Source organism: Cupressus sempervirens, chromosome 8 (assembly GCF_028749045.1).
Source record: "Cupressus sempervirens isolate cs-2001-9-10 chromosome 8, ASM2874904v1, whole genome shotgun sequence".
Taxonomy (NCBI): domain Eukaryota; kingdom Viridiplantae; phylum Streptophyta; class Pinopsida; order Cupressales; family Cupressaceae; genus Cupressus; species Cupressus sempervirens.
The window spans coordinates 85548742-85576310 of NC_143125.1; the positions used below are offsets into that span (position 1 = coordinate 85548742).

The window sequence follows — 27569 nt, forward strand, 5'->3', positions numbered from 1 at the left end:
CTACTGTAGAAGATTTGGCCCTGGTAAATCTGCTGAAAACATATTGAATGATGATACCCACATTGCATTACTGTTGCTACTTGAATCTGATCCATCACTTGATAATATGCATGGTGCCACTTTATAGCCGTTATGTTCATCTGGATAAGATTTCATGAGAATGATATCTTCCTGAAGAGATATCTCTGTATTCTGAACTTGGTTATTTTGTATTGATGATTGACTTGGATCTTGACTACTATCTGTCTTGCTACTTTCACCTGCTGAATCAGTGAAGTTGAGTTCGATTGGTGGATATGGAATGATCTTTTCATGCCCAAGTGAGTTATAGCTGTATTCTAGAGAAGCTGGGCATTGAAGAAATGCATTACTGAAATCCATATCTTTGGGAAGATTATCGTTGATTATCACCTCCCTTGAAATAATTTCCCTTTGAAGACTATCAAAATTAGTAGACAGCTCGCTTAAACTCTGATTATCATGGTTATTGGCAACTTTCTTCTTCAGACAAGTGTTCCAGTAGTTCTTTATTTCACTGTCTGTTCTTCCTGGGAAATATTTAGCTATCTGTTCCTATCTGTAAACACAAAACAACCCAAAATAATGATATCACTAAATGATATTACTAAAGAGAAAGTGATGATAGATTATGGAGTGTGATCTTAAATATTGATGAAAATTTTCTACTTAATTTACCGATGAAAGAGAAGCATTATAAGAACTATTTTGAATCTATAAAAAAATATAATATTTGTCTACATTGCTTTCTAAGATGAATCGTATTCAATCAATAAGTTATCTAAAATTAAAATTCTTTAATTAGTTTTTTTTTTTTTTTAAAACCTACCAAAGGATAGTTTTTCATAGTGCAGATTTAAACAATTCAAAAATATACAATTAATATCTGAAAAGTAATAAGTAATAATTAATGTCATGGAATTTCTCCTTAAACAATTTAACAGTATAGGCAAATAATGACACATCATCACCAAAGGATGTGGCCAATAAAATGCCACATAGGCTTGCAAAAGAGGCAGTCAACAGGGATAACAAGGCGGGCAACGGCTACTCAGCCAGTTATTTCGACTGGCTGGGTATGCCATGCTGCCCAAGCACATACCACATACATAGAAATCGTACTTCCATATTCTTCCTTCCCTATTCTGCAATAGTTTTTTGTTTTCCGTGCTATCAGAAGACTGTCTATTAGAATGACAAGGTTAAAACTTTTTTTTCTTTAAGTGTTGAAGCAAAAGTAGTAATTGATTTTTTAATAATTGATTTTTTAAAAACAATATCTGAACATTTTTTTGTTTTTAGAGTTTTAATTTTATAATAATAAGTGCAAATATGTAAGTTGATAATTTTTAAAATATATTATATACATTGATTTTAATTTAAAATTTATTTATGCTTTTACAATATAAAATTATTTTAAAACTAAAAATTCATTTAGTTATGTTTTATGTAGTAATTTTTAACATTATAATATCTTTTTTAACACATTTAAATAGAATAGTTTAAGTTAAAATCATTTTTTTCAAAATTGAAAAAATAATATTTATAGTTAAAATAATGATAAGTGTAACCTAATAATATCAAATTTAAATATTAAATCAAATGAAATATTTTTAATATCAAGTTAATACATATTATAAATTTGATTGAAAGATATAATTTTAAATAATATTACTATTAAAATATAATAATTAATTCTATATTAAATTGTTCCACAAATTACAAACAATATATAAGTTTATATCAAATTAGAGAATTTCTTTAATTTATGTTTTCATTTTAGAACATTTATCACAATGTTTATAAATTTATTATATACGAAATTAGAAATACATATCAAATTAAAACTTGATAAAAAATTATAATTAGTTATTAAATGCAAAAAATGAAATCTTTATTTTTAGAAAATTTCAAATAATTGCAAAAAATGAAAACATCAAATCAATAAATAATTTCTAAAATAAATAAATAATAAAAATAATGTAATCTATAAGTATTTTTTAAGTATTTTTAAAATATTTATAAAATCTAAATGATAATAATTAATTTAAATAATAAGATTAGTTTACTATTATTATCATTTAGATTTTATAAATATAATGTACAATCTATAAGTATTTTTAAATATTTATAAAAAATATTTATAACTATAATGTAATCTTGAAATTTTTCAATACTTATTTATAAATATTTAGATTTTAAAATATTTTAAAAATACTTATAGATTTTATAAATATTTAAAAAATAATGTAATCTTATAAGTATTTTTTTAATATTTCTAAAAAATAATGTAATCTATAAGTATTTTAAAAATATTTATAAAATCTAAATATTTATAAAATTAGTTTTACTATTATTATCATTTAGATTTGATAAATATTTTTAAAATACTTATAGATTACATTATTTTTATTATTTATTTATTTTAGAAATTTTTCAATACTTATTTATGACATTATTCTTATTATCTATTTTATAATTAAATTAGACTTTAGTGCAAAATATTGAAAATTTTAAAGCAACTTTTATTTTATTTGGTACAAAAGATTAGAAATGTTATATTTTGAAAAAATCAACATGAGTTAGTTATGTATTCTATAGGGATATTATTATGTCAAATTTATCACCAAATTTTTCTTTAATATAAAAATTGTCTATTATACAACTTATTATGTCAAAATACACATCAAGAAAAAAAATCAATAATATTATGTCAAAGTTGTTTGAATATCTTAACATTTAAATAATAATATATTTAATTTATAATCATACAAATCAATGTGAAAGTAATCAAAATTGAAAACGGTTGAAAGTTTAAAAAATATAATTTAGTTAACTCATATTTGTAACTATTTTCTGGTAAATATATGAACTACTATTTGTAATTACCTCTTTCTTTCTACACAAAAACAGCCTAATCGATTCGATCATTGTTCATTAATATCTTAATATTAGCCTCATCTACCCTATATTTGCATGGTGGCTAACAATGTGTAATACTGGACAAACAAATTACCATTTGATGTTAACAAAATCACTACCAATTATTTAAAATTTTCTAAAAATAAAGATTTCATTTTTTGCATTTAATAACTAATTATAATTTTTATCAAGTTTTAATTTGATATGTATTTCTAATTTCGTGTATAATAAATTTATAAACATTGTGATAAATGTTCTAAAATAAAAACATAAATTAAAGAGATTTTCTAATTTGATATAAACTTATATATTGTTTTTAATTTGTGAAAAAATTTAATATAGAAATAATCATTATATTTTAATAGTAATATTATTTAAAATTATATCTTTCAATCAAATTTATAATATGTATTAACTTGATATTAAAAATATTTCATTTGATTTAATATTTAAATTTGATATTATTAGGTAACACTTACAATTATTTTAACTATAAATATTATTTTCTCAATTTTGAAAAAAATAATTTTAACTTAAACTATTCTATTTAAATGTGTTAAAAAGATATTATAATGTTAAAAATTACTACATAAAACATAACTAAATGAATTTTTAGTTTTAAAATAATTTTATATTGTAAAAGCATATATAAATTTTAAATTAAAATCAATATATATATAATATATTTTTAAAATTAGCCAATAGTGGCATGTTGTGATGGTTAAGTTGTTGTGTTGTTATCCTTGCCATCAAGGTTCCAATCTCATGGGGATGAGGTCCCCCGTTTGTGGCCTCACTAGTTCATAGCTCCAGGTCAAAGCATTTACCCCTCTTAAAAAATTTATATATATATATAAAATTATCAACTTACATATTTGTACTTATTATTATAAAATTAAAACTCTAAAAACAAAAAAATGTTCAGATGTTGTTTTAAAAAAAATCAATTATTAAAAAATCAATTACTACTTTGGTTTCAACATTTCAAGGAAAAAAGTTTAAACCTTGTCATTCAAATAGACAGTCTTCTGAAGGCACATAAAACAAAATACTATTGCAGAATACAGAAGGAGGAATATGGAAGTATGATTTCTATGTATGTGGTATGTGCTTGGGTGGCATACCCAGCCAGTCAAAATAACTGGCTGGGTAGCCGTTGCCAACAAGGTGCACCCACACCCAATCATTGTCAATCACAAAGCTTGGAAATCACAAAGCTTGGGAACCATGAAAGAGGGCCCGCTTGGGATCAAAGGACAGAAGGCTCAAGACTTTGCCAATCCAAACCAAATAAGCTCTCAACAATGAAAGACACATAAATGGTCAAACATGGCCCAAAAACCTCTATCCCAATGCTGACATGAAACGACATGAAGAAATCATTGTACAAAGCCAAATCTGCCCATCAGACAACCAGTTTGGAGGGTTTAGGTGGGCACTGGCTAAATAGCCATGAAAATGCACTGGCTAATCAGCCAGTGTCGTTATTGTCTCTGTTTCTGTCTAGCAAGCTTGAAATTATGGTGCCTTTGCAATTTATTTGTATTGTAGAACAGATGCATTTAGAACCCTTTTTTTTGGTTAAAAATTGTCACATACCCGCAGCGTACCTTCTAACGCATTGTGCATGCAGGCATACTGCATTGTGCATGCGTACGCTTCTGACGTAGGAGGACAAGCATTAGTGTACCCTTTGACGTAGGGTACTAGCGTCAGATCAACTTTTTCAAAGTTGATTTAATTTTTTATTTTTTAAAAATGCATTAACAACTTTTTAAAAAGGTGTATAAGATATGCATTTCAACTTTATTTTGAAAAAAAAAAATTATGCAATTTTTTTAAAATGATAAAAAATGTTTGCACGTTTTCTAAGAAATTTACCTCGAATTGCATGTCAACGATTGAATTTTTTTACAGATTGCTCCGGTAACCAAAATAGGACAAATTTTATATCAAAATTCTCCGAATCAATCCTCCAAATCGGCATTGGCTAAATAGCCATGAAAATGCACCCAGCTAATAGCCAGTGCCGTTAACTCCATCTACAACTAGATCGCAGTGTATGCAGAATGTACTTTGTATGTCTAAACATACTTTGCAACTCTGTGCACGAAAGCGGTTGCAATCAATAGCTGATACAATTAAAGTTTTAGTTTCTCATCTAATTTCACAATTGTTTTTTCTTACCAACCTTTTCTTCTTACTGCCCTCAAACACTTAGTTTTTCTCTTTCACATATTCAACTAAATTTTAATGAGAATGACTTGCTTTTTAAAAATAATATTTTAATAAATTTTTGTTTTAAACAATTTTTTATATTTTATTTAAAATGTAGAAATATAAAATATTATTCTATAATCATAAAATGTAGATATTATATTATATTTTTCACTTTTAACTAAAAAATTATAAATATTTTACAATTTTTTTTGCTCATTTTTATTATATTATTTTAATATTAATTATGTATTAAGTATTTCAATTATGCATAATCACCAGTTAGATACTTAGTAAAATTTTGAGAATAATATTTTTTTTAATCTTAAAATGATATTATAATGTAATTAATTTTGAAACATAAAAATAATAATCCTAGATAATAACTATTATAACAAGGTTGCATAGCAACACAATTCATGCCTTGATAAAATTAAAGTAATTAATGTTAAACACAAAGCATAAAGAATAATGTTAAAGAGGTACAAAAATATAGATCTAATGATGAGGATATTAAAAAATATATTAATTTCAATTTATGAAAAAACAAAAAAAAATGTTTAATCATTTTTATTATAAAACATTTTATTCTTATATTAATTTATAAAATAGCAAATCTAATATAAGTATATTTAATAAGATAGTTATTAATCTAGTTATAATCTAATATTATCTAAATATAGTCTATCTTAATATGTATAATCTAGTTATATATATTAGATTATAACTAGATTAATAACTATATATAATATATAGATAGATTAATATATAACTAGATTAATATTTGTCTATCTTAAAATGGTTTATAGATAATTATTAAATAATTAAATTTGAAATGTTGAAATTAAAATATAAATCTAAGTTATTACATTAGATTTTCAAAATACGCAATTTAAATCAACCAAATTATGTTATTTTTCTCATAATAGCATATCTATACAGTCAAATTGCACTCTTAATAACAAAACAAATTTTAGAAATTAATTTTCTAAATTGTAATTGGCTAAACAAATTACCCATATGAGCCCTTTTTTGATTTAGAGTGAAGATTTTATATTATATTTATTAGAAAACTATAAGAACTTACATTAAAAACTAATAAATTTAATAATATAATAATTTTTTAGAAAGATATTTTTATTTTTATATATATATTAGATTAGACACATCTATACTATATGGTTTATTTTATGCAATTAATATATTACATTACATAATTTTTTTACTTAACCTATTATTTTATTATTGTATTAGAGTGAATTATCCTATATCTTATTAAATATACTTATATTAGATTTTCTATTTTATAAATTCATATAAGAACAAAATATTTTATAATACAAATGATTAAACATCTTTATTTTTTATTTTTTAACAAATTGAAATTAATATTTTTTTAGTATCCTAATAATAAATATTTATTAATTTTAATTTATTAAAAAATAAAAAATAAAGATGTTTAATCATTTGTATTATAAAATATTTTGTTCTTATATGAATTTATAAAATAGAAAATCTAATATAAGTATATTTAATAAGATAGTTATTAATCTAGTTATAATCTAATATTATCTAAATATAGTCTATCTTAATATATATAATCTAGTTATATATATTAGATTATAACTAGATTAATAACTATATATAATATATAGATAGATTAATATATAACTAGATTAATATTTGTCTATCTTAAAATGGTTTATAGATAATTATTAAATAATTATTTTTGAAATGTTGAAATTAAAATATAAATCTAAGTTATTATATTAAATTTTCTGATGTTGTTTAACTAGTGATTAAAATACACAATTTAAATCAACCAGATTATGTTATATTTCTCATAATAGCATATCTATAAAATCAAATTGCACACTTAATAACAAAACAAGTTTTAGAAATTAATTTTTTAAATTGTAATTGGCTAAACAAATTACCCATATGAGCCCTTTTTTTATTTAGAGTAAAGATTTTATATTATATTTATTAGAAAACTATAAGAACTTAGATTAAAAACTAATAAATTTAATAATATAATAATTTGTTAGAAAGAAGATATTTTTATTTATTTTTATAAATTAGATTAGACACATCTGTACTATATGGCTTATTTTATGCAATTAATATATTACATTACGTAATTTTTTTACTTAACCTATTATTTTGTTATTGTATTAGAGTAAAGTATCATATATCTTATTAAATATACTTGTATTCGATTTTCTATTTTATAAATTCATATAAGAATAAAATGTTTTATAATACAAATGACTAAATATTTTTATTTTTTATTTTTTAATAAATTAAAATTAATATTTTTTTTAATATCCTCATCATTAGATCTATATTTTTGTACCTCTTTAACATTATTCTTTATTCTTTGTGTTTAACATTAATTACTTTAATTTTATCAAGGTATGAATTGCGTTGCTATGCAACCTTGTTATAATAGTTATTATCTTTTATGTTTCAAAATTAATTACATTATAATATCATTTTAATATTTTAAAAAAATATTATTCTCAAAATTTTACTAAGTATCTAATTGGTGATTATGCATAATTGAAATACTTAATACATAATTAATATTAAAATAATATAATAAAAATGAGCGAAAAAATTTGTAAAATATTTATAATTTTTTAGTTAAAATTGAATGATATAATATTCAAAATTTTACCATATATTTAATTATTTTTTAAAGATATTATAAACCTTTAATATTATATAATAATAAATTTATGTAAGAATTAAGAATTTAAGTTGAAAATTTTATTTAAAACTTATTTTAATATTTCTTTTACTTAACCTATTTTTTTTAAAAAAATATTAATCTACATTTTATGATTATAGAATAATATTTTATATTTCCACATTTTAAATAAAATATAAAAAATTGTTTAAAACCAAAATTTATTAAAATATTATTAAAAAAAAGCAAGTCATTCTCATTAAAATTTAGTTAAATATGTAAAAGAGAAAAACGAAGTGTTTGAGGGCCAGTAAGAAGAAAAGTTTGGTAAGAAAAAGTAGTGTGAAATTATATGAGAAAGTAAAACTTTAATTGTATGGGCTATTGACTGCAACCGCTTCCATGCACAGAGTTGCAAAGTACGTTCAGACATGCAAAGTACGTTTCGTGTGCATTGCAATCTGGTTGTAGACGGAGTTAACGACACTGACTATTAGCTGGGTTCATTTTCGTTGCTATTTAGCTAGTGCCCTCTGAATCCATTGGCGAGGTCTATTTTGGCTCAAGAGGCCTCCAACAAAAGTGTATCCCCAAATCCAACCAAAAGAACTTTTGAAAGATCAAACCCTTGAAGCTCTAGAAAATTCTTCAAATCAAGAACAAGCAACCACAAATCTAAGCTCTGATACCATGAAATAATTGATTGACATCAATTCTACACAACCCAAGAATAACCTATTAGCCAATAACCTATCACAAGAGAAGAATAATGAAGACAAAAATAAAGTTGCTCTCAAATGTGAAAAATGCATAAAAGATAATGAGAAAAGTACAAGGCTCAACCTTATAAAGGTGAGATAGAAACCCTAAACGAAAAAGCTAGGTTGCACATTATTAATTACTAATTAATTAATAATGTACCTAAATGAAGCTTAAGTAACTAGAGTAAAAGAAACTTAATTAATTAAATCAATATGATTTAATTAATAAGTATAAATGAAAAAATACTCTAATAGTGTCCATATTTTCCACATAATTGATAATTGACCCAAGCATTGTAATCCCAATTTATAGTATTTCCTTGAACTTTAGGTGTCCAACTGTGTTTTGCATTAGATTTGCAATCTTGTGCCTTGTGACCATACTTCTGACATGTGTAACATTAACCTTCAAATCTAGATGTAGGTTGTGTCCTATTAGTCTCTGATATACATTCATGTTCTTAATGTCCATGTTTGTTGCAATTGTAACAATTACCATTGAATTTAAGCTTTGAATTCAACTTACCAATTTTTATTCTACACATATTTTATATATGACCTAGTTTCCCATATTGATGGCATGTAGGCTTTTTGTTCTTCAATTTTGCATTCCTTTGTTCTCCATGCTTTGATGAATCTCCTTTTTTGGTAGATGATATGAACTCGGTATAACCTAATCCAATAGTTTCATGAGGTCTTCTTTGTGCTCTTATATGATCTGCAATTATAGGTGTAAGCACCTCTGTGATTGAATCCTTGATCATAAACATGCACTTACAACTTGGAAAAATTGTTTCCCTAAGAGTTTGTGTCATTCCAAACAAAAATACAAAACTTTTGTTACTCAACTCATATAGTTTCTGGTACTCAGCTCTGCTTGTTCTTTTTGTTTTCCCTCATCGTGAACTTGACTCAGTCATAACTAAATCTTCCTTTTGAATTTCTTGGAGCAAGTTGCCTCGTGAATTACTCAGAAACCACTGAAATGCTTGGCGATGCTTATGTGCATTCAACAACTATAATTGCCTCGTCATATACTAAAATTATTCACTTCTTATTTTCATAGCTCATTATATATAATAGCTTAGTCATAGTGATGACTAACCAACATTTCCTAGTAAATGGCTATGTGCTTTTTACTAGGTGACAATACTATGATTTTCTTTATCGTCAATAGTTATGTCATTCTCATTCCCCCATCATTCTCGAGGAATGTCAGAACATATGCTTGATCTCCAACACATTCCAATTTCACACCTCACATATTGTACAAGAAACATATTTTTATTGATAATATTGGTGTGCCTATGTAGGGGTCAGTCTGATTTTGGATCACCAAGTTGTGGCCTATTTGTACCTACATTATCTTATACTTGTGCAACATTTAACAAGGGACCATGGCTTTTTTTTATCTCATTGAAATATTTGGCTTTCAAAGATCCCTTTTCTACAAAAAATAAAAATAAGTTCACCAAGATCTAGAGAAAACTCAACAATAATCACACTCTTCAAATATATTGTAATAAAAAATCATAATATTAAAACCTTCATAAAATAGAGTTCCCTTATGATTTAAAAAAACAAAACAAAATATCCACCATTAGATCTATGACCTAATGATAAATGGTCAAGATTCATAAGGATAAATTATACAAAAGCTTTGGCTTTAATCATGGTGCAAAAAAAATCCATGGCGGGCATGTTGTTAGAGTTTATGTTCTAACAATAGTAAATAAATCATAACTAGTTGTTGCACATGTTGAAACGTGTGTTTAATTTGTTGGCAACATAAGTTCACTTATGGTGTATGAGTCATAGAGTTTTTATTTGAAACAATAGCTAGTTGTTGATGTATTTGAATTAGGTGCCAATAAGTTCCAGTTAGTTGTCAAGTTCATGTGTGTGTTATCAATTATGAAGTATCTTTTTGTCAATCTTATTAGCATCCATTTAGGAATGTTGGTGGGTCAATATATTGAATAAAAATGCATCTATTGTTCAATAATAACAAGCACAAAGTTTAAGCTTAGTTTCTTTGTTTCTATTGTTCTATTTTTCTAATATGGTATTAGAGTCACCTTCCTATTAAATTATGCATGTTAGGGAGAAATATATCAAGGAAACGAGGCCTAGAAAAAAACCACTAGATCTTAATGGTTAGGATGATTTTGTTGAAGATGAAGAACTTATAGTAGATAGGTTTACTAAGATGGGTTTTGAAAGACCTTTCAAATGACCGCTCTACAAAAAATAATTTGAAACATCTAAACACTTTCTTTATGTCTGTCCTTTTGCTAAGAACTATTGGTATTAGTTATGTAAGAAATTAAATCGACAAATTTCACTCCCTAAGAATCTTTTAATTTTTTAAGTTGGTCAAAACATTGCAGTAATAAGGTCTATAGTAATCTGCAGAAAATATCCCCTTCTATACTTTTATGGAAAGAAAGGAATATAAGAATTTTTTGTAATGAAAGGATGTATCTAACATTAAATAAATTGGAGGCATTTATTATTGAGGTATCTAACAATAATCTTAGAAATTCTTATAAAAAGGAAGGACCATTTTAATAATAGAATGCAAAAATGTGTAAAAAATGGTTTAACCTAATCAATCCACCAATGACTTACACTAAACCCAATAAGATAGCTAGAAAAGAATGTAAAAAGGAACTTCCTCCACTAGGGTCAAACTTTAATTTTGACAAGACTTTAAGGGTTAATCTAGGTTTGACAAGTTTAGGATATATTATATGTTTAGATAATGGAGTATGCCTAACTAAACATGGCAAACCCTTGGGAGTAATGCCTAATAACTTAATAGAATTAGAGGCCCTGATAGAAAGTTTAATTTTAAGTTAAGAGATAGGAATTACCAAATTATTTATTGAAGATGATTCACAAATTATCCTAAATGTGTTAAGAAAAAGAGAAATCCCAAATTGGATCCCTAATTCTATACTTGAATATGCTCTAGCCATAATTGATAAATTTGAAGAAATTGTCATAAGACATATTTCTAGGGAAGCTAATAGAGAAGAAAGTAATTCTTCTAATAAAAGAGTAGATGGAAAAGAGATTCTTATAATAAAAGCTAATATGATAAGCATGAGTTAGGGATTTACTCTTATCATGTCCCAAGAGAGATTTTGGTTAGAACTTTTACTTGTTTATTTTGGACAAAATATCTTTAGGAATAAAAAAGACTTATATACTCATATCACATTCTTAGATATTAGTATATTAAATTCGATTATTATATCTAATTAATACCCCACAATAGGAATTTTGCATCCTTTAAACATTCTCATTCATAAAAGGATATCTAATAAGTTAACCACAATATACACTAAGTAGACAGTCTCACCTAAATATATCATTTTATAAAATAGAAAATTGATGTCAAAGACATAGTCTATATCTTATATTTAAGAGGTGCCCCTGACTAATTTCAAACACATAAAGATATATGAGAAAACAAGATTAGACATAGGATGGTATTTATTAATTATAAAATAACAGAGGATTTAATCCAAATTCTTCTTAACCAAAAATGTAATGAATTTTCAAAATTATTGCACCCATATGGATATAATTCTTGTTTAAAGTATACTAATATACTAGTATTATTATTCCCTAGCAAACATTTGAAAGTTTTCAGCTTGCATTGGATAAGTTATTATTATTAAATGAACTGAAAATATCATATTTTATATCAACATACTATATCATAGTTTTTTCATTTCAACATATCAAGATATCATTCAAGCCTCATTATTATTCTCAATTGTTTCCCTCATGTTTCTCCCTTTATTTAATTCGAGAGATCTCAAATTTAAGTCATGTGATTCATTATCAAGTCGAGAAGGTTTTTCCATCAATTCCCAACAAAGTTAGCTCGTTAATTAAGGACTTTTTTTATTAGAGAGTATGGAGTAGTTTTTCCATCCCTTATTCATAATTAAGTTATAACTCATTTGTATTCCCTCGCCTCTATAATGTATCCTTCATCATGATTGTTTTGCACACATGTCCTAATTATACACAATCCTAGACTATTAAGCTAGATCTTGTATGATTCTATGACATTATCAATGCCTGACATTTATTAACCTTCTTTTTAGTTTTTCAATATTATCTAAATTTTAAGAATTCTATTTAATATGCTCTAAGTCTATTTTCATTTTCCCTAAACCCATCCCTCTACGCTTGTGTCTAGTTGTTTCAACTTTGTCTATCCATGTATTATGTAATCTAGCTTGTAACTATCAAGTTGGATAATGGACATTGTTGTTGCTCCTTTTCATCAACACAAAAAATAGAGCCATGACCTTTCTAGGTTTGGTGAAACTATAAATATAGGGAAGAAGTCTTCAAGTCCCAAATAATATGGTTTGGTTTGTAGTAGGAAGAGTGTTAGAGGGAAAAATTGACTATAGAAACTCTCGGAGGATAAACAATGAGATTATTGGTTGCTTTATATCTATTTTTTCTCAGGGATGGAATTACTCATTGGGACACGATAAAGCTTTGTGAATTTATCTTTGACCTGACCTAGATGAAAGGCCTTCACCAAGTAGTTTTTAACATCAATCATAGGATGGAAATTCCATTTGCAAAGGAGACTATGGATTGGAATATAAATAAGCTCAAATGGGACAAAATTCCTAAATGTTCAACTTGAACAATCAGAGATCAAGCATGGCCTAAAATGGAAGCCAACATTCACTTCCTCCTGTGTTGGTGCAATATAGTTAAAGGAAGAAACAAGCAATGATGCCTTTCAATATTCAAGAAAGAAAAATTGACCCACCTCCAATATCTAATGAAGAGGGCCACAATTCATTTAGTTTCATTCTCCCAAGATTGAAAAAATCCAGTAATCCAAAGAAGGTTAAGGAAGCCACAAAAAATGTCCTTAGAACCATGGTGGATGGTGAAGAAACTGATGAAGAAATTCTTGTTTGTCGACATCCATATATGCGAAGGATTTTTAAAAATATGCTATTTTGTTATTAGTTTGTAGGGTTAGATTTTTAACAAGTCTTTCTTAGTTTATTATAGTTTGAATCTTATTTTTTGGAGTATATCAATAAATGATCTATAGATTGGATCTTTTAAATTTGTGCTATATAATCAGTAAGATTGAGAAGGGTATCTAATATAAGACCATATGAGAATATCTTCATGAATAAGGTAGAATTTAATCAATAGTGTTCTAGTTTTAAATAAGTCTAGTCATTCACAAGCTTTCTCTTTTTGGGAACAATGTTTCAAAATTGTATATTTAAAAGTAAGCTTTAATACCAATCTATAAGTTTTGTATAGTGTTCATAGATTGGATTTGATACTCTGATCAAGATATATATTAATACAAGAGATATTTATATAATTAATATGAGTATAATCCATCATATTATATTAAATCTAGTGTTTTTAATATTTGAATTGAAATGTTCAATGTATGGATCATCTATTTTTAGGCTTTTATCATGAATACTTATAGCCTAAATATTTAAAAGTACACAAAATAATTTATAAAATAGGTAACTAATTCTCAATTTCAAGATAGATCAAATTCCTAAACTAATAGAATCAGGTTAAATCCTTTGATCAAATCCAATTTTAGTAAGATGATTCTAAAATCATTTCAAAATCCATTTCAATTGCAATTTATATTTTGATTACATTTTCTATAAAAATAGGAATGCTAACAAAGAATTAGGTAATACCTAATTATGTGGTTGCTTGTTCTTGATTTGAAGAATTTACTACAGCTTCAAGGGTTTGATCTTTCAAAAGTTCTTTTGGTTGGATCTGGGGATACACTTTTGTTGGAGGCCTCTTGAACCAAAATAGACCTCGCCAATGGATTTAGAGGATCGATTCAGAGAATTTTGATATAAAATTTGTCCTTAATCTATAAAAAAATTCAATCATTAAGACGCAATCCAATGTAAATTTCTTAGAAAACGTGCACACATTTTTTATCATTTAAAAAAATTGCATAATTTTTTTTTAAATTTCAATGTTTTTTTTTTTCAGAAAAAAGTTGAAATGCATATCTTATACAACTTTTTAAAAAGTTGTTAATGCATTTTAAAAAAATAAAAATTTAAATCAACTTTGAAAAAGTTGATTTGACACTAGTACCTTGCGTCAGAGGGTACCCTGATGCTTGTCCTCCTGCATCAAAAGCGTACGCATGCACAGTGTAGTATGCCTGCATGCACAGTGTGTCAGAAGGTACGCTTCGGGTATGTGGCAGTTTTTAACCAAAAAAAGAGAGGTTCTAAATGCATCCATTCTACAGTACAAATAAGTTGCACGAGCACCATAATTTCAAACTTGCTAGACAAAGACGGAAATAGTAACAACACTGGCTTATTAGCCAGTGCATTTTTGTGGCTATTTAGCCAGTGCTGTTTAGGTGGCCTGAACATGATGCATCTGTAAACCCAAAACAACTTCCCTACCTACATGCTGAAAAAGATGATTATGAAGTCCGGACATATCTAAAGCATGTAATGATATCCTTCATCTCACTCCCAAATGCATAGTAGCTGCCATGCATCTCAAAAAAGGAGTCCATAAAGTGCAGGGAAAATTCTTGTTCGTGGCACAAAGATCAACGCATTACAAGCAATATAAGGTGCCCATAAACATACGCCTGCACCTTTTTCCCAATCCACAAATTCATAAGCTGACAGTGGGGAAAAACTCAAAAATCATGCCATGTTCCTTCAATCACAGGAAGTAGGGCTCGCTAACTCATACTTTTCCAATAGAAACCACATACTCCAAAACACGTGGAGTGCCAATGATTGTGGGGTAAAAAATCACTCCCATAATCAACGTGTAGGGCAATGTTAGACCTCCTTAGGCTGGGGTCCGATGGAAGCCAGGTTCCTCAAAAATAGAGTTGCACCTGCTTAGATTTTTAAGGAAATTTGTAACCTGAGAGGTCCTATAGATTTTGTAATTTGAGTTTCAACTCCCAAATTTAAGAAAAAAATTTCTAAAATTTATTTTATCATAAAAGACTTTTTTAGTTTTAAAGTCTCAATTTTGGACAAATGGCAAGATTTTTCCCTAAGTTGGTGGGGCTATTTCTAGTGCCACCCCATTTTCATCCACTTCCTAAAAAAGCGAGGCTCCTATTATGAAGGAAAAAATTCTAATTAAACCTGTAGCCCCTCAAAAAAATTCTTATGGGACCACCTGTACCTTAAAAATAGGCCTGTAGCGCCCCACTCATAGGACCCCTGCCTTAATGCCAAAGAATTTGCCAAAGATAGCTGCTGCCAAAGTAAAAGTTGTAAGCCAGCAGGAGTAGAGGAGGTATGTGAGCACAGCCACCAAGCGCAAATAGTGCACAAAATTTGGGGAATGTGTACTGCAGGTTACATCACCTCCAAAAATGTATCTCCGCATAATTAAAAAGGCAGCCCAAACACCCAAAAAAAATGGCACGCCTCTCAAAAAGCACCAAGCACATGGGGTTCCCATGACCCTTAGTTGACCTCCAAGAGAGGACTTCGATCATTCCAAGGATCCACCTCATAAAAAATGTTCTCTCCAAAATGGAAGTGGCAGTGTTTACCAAGTCTTGCCATGGTAAATAAGTGATTTAGTTTATATGATGAGTTTCATAGTATCTACCGAGTCACCAGTGCAAACCAAGTTCAAGACTAATTCGAAGTGATCAGTATGGATTGAACTTCTATTTCTTTGGCACACTCCAAACCGTTGAGTAGGGGTCTTTGGCGCACTCCAAAAAACAATGTGTCATAAAAAAACACAAAATCCATCAAGAAAGAGATACAAAACTCAAACAATCAAGCCTTCTAGTTAGATTGCTGCTCAAGAAATGAGAAAAAACACTCAATGAAGCACCCCTCTTAATTTTTTGATTGAAAAAAAAAATTTATTGCCTTGATTTGTGTGCCAAGGTCAAAACTACATGGGTACAAAAGAATTTTGCCTCAGATTTCAATAGTGTCCAAATTAGACGTATTTTATATGGAAATATGGGGTTTTAAATGCTCTGAGCTCAATGGTGATATTTATTTTTGCTCAAAGTGCCTCCAAAATGAGTGACCCCCTAGGTTCAATAAAAAAATGTTGAATGCTCAGATCTAAAAACCGATGCCAAATCTCTCAAGAACAAAACAGGGGCATGAAGATCTGGAGCTTTGATACCATGTCAAAGTTGATGAAAGATCAACCCTATAGCTCCCAAGAATCACCTACATGTAAACACCTATCACAGAAAAAGAAGAAAAAGCTATGGAGACTGGAATTCCCATATCCATAGATGAGACATTCTTGATGAGAAAAAACAAGATTTCTATTATCAACAATGAATTAATCTCAATGAATGTTTACAATGAGAGATCATCCTTATAAAGGAGATTGAAACCTAAAAAGGTCTAACCTAGGTTGCATCAAAATAATTAATAAAAGCATTAATTATTAGATGCCTAAAGTTTAGCTTAAGCAACTAGAGTTAATCAGGAAATATCTAATTAGTAAAATTGTACATTTACCTTACATTTCCAATATTTTAATTATTTCAATTTTAATATTAATTTCTAAACCAGGGTTTGACCAAGAAAGAAACCCCATAAATATAGAAAAATCATGTTTCTTGCAGGTTGCAAATATTGACAGGAAAACCAAAGTACAAATTTGGCTACCCTTTTCACATTACTTTAGAGATTTAGAAACTATTTTACAATCAGACATTGTTGATCAAGGATGTAGTGCAACCCTACAAGTTGAGATCTATCATGATCGAGAACCTAAAGATTTTTGGATTATAGAAATCTCACTGGTTCTTGGTTTCATCTTTTCTCATTGTTTGGAGTTGAACAAAAATCACAAAACTAGATCCAAAAATTCCACTTCGCTTTTCAAGAGAAGTCACTTAATTGCTTTCTTCATTTCAGAACTTCTACTTTCTATATCTTAATTAATTTTCATAGCTCTTTCTATGTTAGGGTTTCAAGGCTCTTGCATTCGTTCTCTAATCCTATAATCATGAGATCTTTGTTTGCATTAGTGCCTATTCATCATTTGGTTTGGCATTAATCTTCTTAGATCTAATTACCTTAGAGTTGGAATTGAAAGGATTGATCTCTTTACATTCTCTTTGAGATATAAGGTTGTCAAACCCCAAAAATATGAAATAACTAGGACCTTTTTTGATTGCTTCACATCTCACCATATACACTAATAAATACAACACCAACTATATAATCAAGACTATGTTATTTTAATTATGGATAATGCATCTTGTAAATAATTATATGGAACAACCCAATATAAATAAATTGGAATTCAAGATATGGATTCATTTTAAATGTAATAGGCAATTCTTTTGGTCCAAAATATTTGGTTTTTGAAAATATAAAACCTATTTATTACTGAATTAAATTTCAATGCATTGAGCTCAACTCGACATTGTTTTTCCACAATTTTATGAAGCTAGGTAGAATTGTGTGAAAACTACACGAGCTTTGCATGACTATCATTGTTTTAACTATTAATTAGAACTAAGCAACTCTAGGATCAAGTGGCTCTAGATATCATAAAGGCTCTAACATATCATAGATAATCTAATATATTATATAGTGTAGAAAATTTTAGGTTCAAAATATTGGCAAAACTAATATAGGAAATTGGCTTATGTAAAATAATTGGAGATGATTTGAATGACCATTTTTTTATGTCTATGGTGAGATACTACAAGGAATAATAAATTTTGAAGATTTAATAATGAGCTTATGAAAATACCCAACACAAGATTGTAGACCTTTCTAACTCTTATTATGATTAAAAAAACAAAATAGAAATAAGATTAATAGTGAGTAAGTTTCCACAATTCATATGAATTTCCAGTTGTTGTTTCTGGAATTGATTGCAATCACAATTTTTTTCCTCCTTTTGTTTTCTCTCTTTTATCGTGATGATGGACCGCAAAGTGTGATCTGAAACGTTGATGAAAAAAATTCTGACACAATTGATTGCAGAAACAACAACTTAAATGAATTAACAATATTCAAGATCCATAGTCATAAGAATATTTTAATTTAATCTTTTTATTTTTTCAAAAGTATATTTTTTGAACAATCCATATCGAAGATTTAATCCAGAATATATTATTATTATTATTAATGTACGATGTGAATAATTATACGGAACTACTCAATATGACCAACAGTGGCCATGGACAGCTTCCTAACATCCTGAGCCAACCAAAGTCTCTCTTTGATATTGTCGAATATACTGCAGTAACTAAATTCTAATATAAAATAACCGATGAGCACAACTTTCAGATACGAATAAATTAGTTTTGTAATACAATGAAAAAGAAAACAAGAAGGAAAACTATTGATAAGTAGGAGATAATTTCATGAGCAAACATGATTTACATCTTATTGATAAGCACTGCATACTGACTAAAGAAAATGAATTACGAGGTCAATATGAATGGACCATTTACCTGCAGATGCATGTGTTTTGCAAGAATGAAAACGTATTACGTTAATCCTAACAGTCCAGGAAGAGAAGAAAATTTGGTTAACATCATTGTCATAGTCTATCGACAGAGAGAATCTTGTCTAATATTATTTTCAACCCAAATAAGATACTGTGTATTCTTGCATAAGATACAAGGAATAAGAAAAAGCAAATTGCACTTTGCCACGTATGGAAACAAAATCACTACTATCCAGACTGTATTTCACATCAAAAAAGATGTAAATATAACTTTAGACTTTTAGGTAAGTTGTCGTGGACAGCACGGCTATGTCACCACAGCAATCATAAAAGAATCAAATGTGCTAACTTGTAGCCCCAACAATAAACATACATTTTCTTGCTATGAATATCAGTCTTTTACTGAAAAAGTGGTAAAAGGTAGACACCTAATATTATTACCATTACCTTTATTGTTGCCTAGTTTCCACTTGCTATTGTTGATTAAGATTTTGTCCAGGTAAATCTACTGAAAACATATTGAATGATAATAACCACCTTTCATTAATGTTGCTTGTAGAATCTGATTATCATGGTTATTGGCAAGTTTCTTCTAGAGACAATTGTTCTAGTGGTAATTTCTTTCACAACCTGTTCTTTCTGGCAATAATCAAGTATTCATAAGATGAAAGTGAAATATTATAAGAATTGTTAATTTTTTTTTTTCTCTCTGTTGAACTGATGTTGGCATGAAAAATGATATGCTTATATGTGTTAATCTCATGCTATTGAATCGATAATATGTGCATGAACATAAATTGCAGCCTATAAGATATTTCTCTCATGCATGATGTCAATCGTTAGCACTACAAATTCTATGCCTTACATACCTTTCAAGCTATAGTTTGTTTTATTGAAGGCTTAGGGTCTACGTACTCATACCCACAACTAGGAATGCACAATAATGGTGATATACATGATATATTATGTCGAAGTTTGATTCAAATGTGTTAAAGAAATATAAGTTTTAAGAATGATTGTATTCATGGTTGATGCTAATATTCTTGCTAAAGGGACCCAATTTATCACTAATGTTATTTGTGGTGAGTTTGATAAAGAAATTATTAAAAAATGTAATATCATTATCCTTTATTGTTCTTTAAAGCTATGTTTATATACATAGTAAGGTCTTTATAGACATCTAAGACATCAATTCGATAAATTGTCATAAGTAATTGTAGAGTCATCAGAGGATGGAGCGATTTTCATCATCTAAAGTAAGCCTCTAGATTTGAGATGGTATTTTTATTGAAAAATATTTTCGATATTTTTGGTTCATGTTTTCATATTGCTTTCTTAGTTAATGTTGACAAATTCAAAGAGTAAATAATTTTGAAGGTTATGTTTTGACAATAGGTTTGGAATTTGGCATTAAGAAAAATATGGATTGTTGTTCAACAAGATCTAGAGTATATGATCAAGGTTATATGATTTTGTTGCTACTAGATAATGATAGAGATCTCTTGTATCCTTAGAGATCATTGTTGAATAATATAAGAATATATGATTCGGGAGTTTAGGACTAAGAGCTCAAGAACATGGCCCAAAGATACATCTTTATGAAGGTCAAGGGATAACTTGATGGAGCTCCACCTGGTCTAGGATTTGTTTCTTCAATTTTTTTTCCAAATATTTATTCATTTATGTGATCAAAATATCATGTTACAAAAGTCTTAAGGGAGCTCCCTAGAAAAAAGTGAATTTGATGTGTTTAAGATCTTGATATAATAATAAGAAGACCATCAACATATGTATTGTAATTATTAATTAAATATCACCATTCTTCTTGTACATTTATATAGTCACTCTATAACCATTATGAGGTCCCTATAAACTGATTGTTTCCCAAGTCAATTATTAACCAATCAACAATTCATTTTGGAAGACATAATTCGTATAATTTATATTTTGAAGGGCCACTATTTTGAGAAAATTAAATATTTTATAGAATTCAAAAGCCTAATGATTTTGGAGAATTTGCGCTTATTAGTAAACATTTTCCAATTTTCTTTATAGGATCTTTTCTATCATATGAAGGATATAATAACCTTTTATAAAGCCCACTAGAATTATTAAGAGTCATTGTCATCATTGTCAAAAATAGTCTACCTTATTGCTAATTTGAATGTTCCCATGGTTGACTAGTATATGATGAAGAGTTTGTATATATTGGTCTTGAGAATTTTTTTGTGCTTTATGGTTGAGAGATTCAAACTATCAACCAGAGGTGATTCAATTCATTCAATTTTTTTTGACACAAAAAAAGTACAAAATAAATTTATTTTCATTATTGTGAATAAAAGATATAGAATACTTCTTGAAGTTGGTTATGGTGAATATGCAAAATAACTTATTCTAGAACTATCTTTCAAATATTTTTGTTAAATGAGAAATATGTGGGATATAAGGTATTATTCTATTGGTTAAGTTATCAATGCCTTTATTAATTATTTTGTACCAATTGTGATGAGTAAAATATAACAAGGTCACATTGGAGGTTGGGTACACTAGAGGATAAAATAATTTCCATAATTTCAAGTTAGTTTCTTACTTTGCGATGGAATTTCGTATGAGAATTATTTTTTCATTTATATTGTTTGTTGTATTTTCCTTTTTATGCTAACAAACCTAAAGAGTGTATGTATTATGAAGGTTATGGTTTAGAGATAGATTAGGAATTTTGTGTTAAGTTCAATATGGATTTCTTCTCATGAGCTTTAGAGTATCTTGAGCCCACTTTTAAATAATTTGAGGTTATATGATTTGAGATTTCACTATCGAAACTTAAAGAACATAGCTTGAAACTACAACTTTTCAAGAGTCAAAAGCCACCTTGATTGTGTCTGACTTGGTTCAAGATTTGTTTCTTAATGAAAAGATTATCTTGAAATATATTATATTTTATATAATAAAAAAAAATTGTTGTATAAGCCTTAAGAGGTATCTAGAGAAATACAAATTTTATATTTATAGAATTAATATAATAAGGTTAAGGATTCTAGCATATTACTAGTGTAGGTGGTTATTCAATGATAAATATATTGTAGTTAATAAAATTACTAAAATTGCAATTGGTCATTTTATTTAAAGTTTCTCCTCATGCACAAAAAAATCTATTCACTCTATTCTCTCTCATGACTGTTATTTGAAGTACTAAAAACATGTAAATAATTGATATTGCAAAGAACCATTTAAAAACAACATGAATTGTTAAATATCATCTAAAATAATGTATAAAAAGCTTCATATTTAATATTGGAAATTTATCTTCTAGATAAAAGATAAACCAAGAGAAATTCATCCATGACATTCCTAGGGTACACATTTTTGTTTAATGTTTTCAAATCCACTATCCTTCTTAGCTACTTGAGCATATGACCCAATTAACTAATTGTTTTTAATTTTATGAAGGTAAATGATGGTGTTGTCTTTCCTAATACAAAGTTTATTATATAGTTAATAATTTTAATTTCTTCAATATTCCATTAAACCTAAACATTTCTATCATTCATAAGTTTAAGGACACTATCCTTGTTGATTTCCATATCATTCATTAATGTATCAAAATGAAAACCATAATTAACTATGAATCTTATTGTCATCGTATATAAATATTTGATTGAGATTTTTTATATGTTTAAATCCTAAACAATGTCACACTAAATATAATATTGAATACCACATTCACACATACATATTCTAGGAAGGGTCACAAGAACATTTTTTTTTCAAATTTTATTTATTTTAAGAAACTTGTGTTGAATTATAGTAAACCTACATGACTTTGGTATGATCATAATATTTTTTAGTTTGCAAAACTACAAAGCTATGTTATATTTCAAGATAACTTAGCAGCACAACTAAATTTGAGTATATCTATCTATATTTTTATTTTGGTCAGATATATGGTCTAGCGAGACAATAACCTACACTATGTATCAATAAAATGTGAGTCTCTCATCTAGGAGATCTTAGGGTCATCAATTCTAATCAAGCTTTAAAATAAATAATAATAATTAATTCTAGATTTGGCTCATTATCCATCAAAATAAATGAAAGTAAAATTATATGGTTTAGCTAAATTGTAAGAGCGATTAAAAAAAAATAGTATATTTGATATATTGGATATAATTGAATGATTTACAATACCAGATGAAAATGTTTATACAACATTTCTTTACCTTGAGTAACCACCTATAAATCTCTTATAAGAATAACTTCTTACAACTAACTCATTAACTAAAACATAACCTAAACTAATGTGACTTTGGAACATTCCTTTGCTTATTACATTAATTTGAACAAGTGTGAAAGTTGCAAGGGTTTTAACCCAACCCTCTAGAGACTTTAATGAAGCGTCGTCACCAATCCTCTTTGCCAGCTCAAGAAACACCAAACTAATCCCATCAATGGATCTCTTGACCCTAAAATGTGAAGCTCTCTTCACAATGTGAGTGTTTCCACCTCCCCTGCACAAAGAGACACATTTCCTCCAAAATTTTACATCTCCTCTAAGTGTGTCTAATACCTCCTCTTCTGCTACAAATGAGACACCTTTTCTTTGGAAGTCCAAATCTCCTTTGAATGTATCTAATGCCTCCTCAAGTGTTGTAGAAACAATCATCACTGATATGTCTGCACATAGATGCCTTTCCTTTTAAAGTCAACATCTCTATTCAGTGTCTCTAACGCCTCTGCAAGTGCTCAATAAACTAGATTCAAGTCCTTAACCCACCCCCACCCCCACCCCCCACCCCACCTCCTTTCCCTCCCTCACCCCCCACCCAGTGATAGGAAAATCACACTACCAAGCCCCCTCTTTTCTTCAAGGGTACAATAATGTCAAGTCCCCTCTTCTTTTCAAGGGGAAATCCGTGAAGCCTCAACTTTATAGGGATACATGTAGGTTCTTCTCATACAAGTATCATCTCTATGAGATAAGCTAGCTCGAGATGATGAAAAGTCTCCAACCTCCTGATATTTCTTTTATCTTGGTTGTTGAACTTAATAAAAGAGATACATGAATAATTCCCCAACTACCTTGATTCTTTCAAGATTATATATACTATTTTTTTTTTAATATAATGGGATATTTTAAAACCCATAGTAGCATTAGCATAAGTCATTGAAAGGTATTTTCTTGTATCTTTGTTGGATTCATGCTTGTCCAATCTATAGGCAATCCAAACTTGACTCAAATTGTTTGTAATTTTTGAAATCTCATTCTGGTAAAACGTAGCTAAGACACAACTATGTGTAGAACCTTGAGTTGCTAAAGGAATATTGAGACTGTCTTATTTTCTTCTCTGTGATGTAATGGAACAAAAAGTCTTGGTTCAATTGTTAATAAAATAGAGATCAATATATATCTTCATCAATGGAAGACCACCATTTTTATACTCTTTTTATCTTTTATAATGCTAAACACCAATTTCAATAGCTTTGCAAATATTTCTGGCTACTAAACAAAACTAAGGGCTCATCAAACAAGCACACTTCATCTGCTAGTGAAGAAGAACTTTGCACATAATAAAGACAAAATATGGTAGAGAAGCTTAACCATGAGGCCCTATTTAAAGGGACAAACTATTCTCCAGATAAAATGCACTAAAGACAAAACAAAGTCAAATTTTTGTTTCTAGATTCACAAAAATGTAGTGATTTTTTTCTAAATTTTTTGTTGTTTTTGACTACAAACTATGCAGATCATGAAGATCAAATGCTGAAATTTTCAAAAAAATCCATTATATTTTAGATTTTTAAAAAAATTGGTCAACTATATAGTTTGTAGGAGGATAGCCACGTCCCCATTTAAATTGTTTAGGGCCCGTTTGTTTGCTGGAATAGGAATATGAAAATAGGAATAGGAAATATTCTCTATTTGGTACCCCAAATCAAAATAGGGAATAAGCAAACATATTCCATTTTTGCCCCTAAAATGAGCATATGTCCATTCCAAAAATTAATTGTTATTGGAATGGGCCATTCCTATTCCCAATTTGAATATTTAAAAAATAAAAATGGTTAAATTCCAATTTAAAAAAAAATAAAATTAATTCTTTTAAAAAATATTATTATTATATTTTTTTAAAATCAAAACTTTACCTTATTCCTATTGCATTTTTGTACAACCAAACAAAAGTGCAACATATTCCCAATCAAATACTAGGTTAACCAAACAAGAACGAGATTGCTTTTTTCCATTCCCATTCCATATTTCCATTCCTATTCTAATTTTCTATTCCTCTGTTGACAAACAAACAGGCCCTTGATATTTGTAAACTTGCTTTGACACACTTTCAAATAAGTGAACAAAAAACTTCACACTAGTGTTGAGAAAAATGTGATGGTATTACTATTAACTATATCAGAACATCGAGCACACAACTAATTTGGACCCATGATCAAAGTTATTGCTTCATATTATAAAAGCACTGAAACATGTAACATCTAGAAACCTCCAAATTCTAGTGTTAACTCTACGCAAGTGACTTCTTTAGGATCAGATGGTTTAAACATCATATACTAAGGCTTAATTCCTAGGCTAAAAGTGTTAAATAGTTGAAGTTGACTTATTTTTCCAAGCTTAATTTCTTCCTTAGTGTGTGATGTTTAAAGGTGTCCCTCTAGGATATCTCAAACATTGCAAAAGCTCTCTGCTACAAGATATGACAACTACAAGATCTCAAAACTAATTTAAGTGATTCTATTTACCTTTGAATTCTATAAAACAACACGGTTCTCCATCCATCATTGCTGGAATTTCTATTTGCCTTATGTAGTCAAGAAAAGTCTTCTGTGAAAATGATTACACCCAAAAATCTATCAAACGTGTCATGTTTAAATTTAAGGCTAATCACCAAAAAGCAAATGAAGGAAAGTGATGTGAAGTTTAATAAAAATATATCTTTAAATATTTTTATTTTAATTGTATACTTTCTATTTTATTTTCATTGAAAGTAGTCACCAACACATAAATATAAGGTCAATTATCTTGTCATGGACAAATAGTAAAATTTGTTAAATTTATTTTGAAAAAATAGGATGCAATAGAGGAAAGAACCTATGCCAAGATGATATAATATATTTATATTTTAAATGAATAGTTAAGAGAAATAATGGAGAGAAATAGTAAGAGATATATTTTAGTACACATAAAATTTTAACTTTATATTTTCAAAACTAGTGAAAGAATATACCTCTGTACTAAAGTTTTAACTTTATCTATAGATACAAAAATAATGAATAAGAAAAAGGAAAAATTCACTAAATAATTAGTGGTGGGAGATGCAATTCTAGTTTCAATATTTTATGACTTAATTTTAGTTTTTATTTTATTAAAAGCTATATTCAATTAATTTTTAAATATATATATTTTTTTAATAAATAAAGGGGTAAAAAATTTATTAAATATTAGAAAACACTAGTACAAAGAAACCAAGAACATAAAGTCCCGAGAAGAAACAAAATTATAGCCCCAACCAGAGATAAAACAACCAGCACCATCATTTGACATCATTCTCAACCCTATCCTCATCAAGAATGCTCCTTAAGTCCAAACGGAGCTCTTGAGGAACCAACTCCCATTCCTCAATTCTCCATCCCTCAGCATGTTTAGAAGCCCATTTTGCCAAAAAATCCACTGCCCTATTCCACTCCCTTGGAATATGGGCAAAAGTCGCCATTTCCATCAAAGAACTAATTTGCAAAATTTGTTGCACAATCCTAGCCAATTGCCAATTAACATTAGCCACTTTCTGTTCAATAAGAATGTTGATCAAAACCTAGGAATCAGATTCACAAACTATTCTTCTCCATCCTAGAGCGTGAGCTTTCTCATGAGCAACAAGAATAGCCAACCCTTCCACCAGGTTAATGGCTTGAATCCCTTCATAAATCGAAAAGATAAAAATCACTAAGCCCATAACATCTCTACCAATCCTACTAATCCCAAACGGAGCCAGATTACCCCTTGAAGATCCATCAATATTGATCTTCAAGACCCCATAGAAGGGAGGTTGCCATTTACCAACCCTGTCAATTTTGTACTTCTCATGATGCCTTCTCTTAGCCTTGGTTATTGCCAAAGAAGACCCCAAAGTCTCCAATCTCTCCACCAACTCTATATCTCGTTTACCCAAAGGTAATTCCACTTCACACTTAGCCTCCACTATCTCTTGAATCATGGTCAATAACCTTTGGCAAATTTGTTGCACTAGCCTCTGCTCTCCACGAAAAATCCTTCAATTGTGCTCCAGCCAAATCTGTCATAATAAGAAGATAGGCCCCACAAACCACACCTCCTGTAGAAAAAGGGCCATAGAGGGGGGATGCCCCATCTCCTACCAAAACTCAATCAAGGAGGAAGCATGAACACAAGGAGCTATCCAAATTCCCCACCAAAAATGCAAAAGCTG

The 27569-nt window shown here is 28.3% G+C and overlaps 1 protein-coding gene across 1 annotated transcript; it reads right to left on the reverse strand.

Moving 5' to 3' along the window:
* LOC149541751 (uncharacterized) lies at positions 1-26837 on the reverse strand. Its single transcript, XM_089795661.1, has 2 exons — positions 26679-26837; positions 1-573 (listed from the first exon to the last, which is right to left on the reverse strand). Exons 1-2 carry the CDS (start codon positions 26835-26837, stop codon positions 1-3), a joined length of 732 nt encoding a protein of 243 aa, XP_089651787.1.
* Positions 26838-27569: the final 732 nt, after the last annotated feature.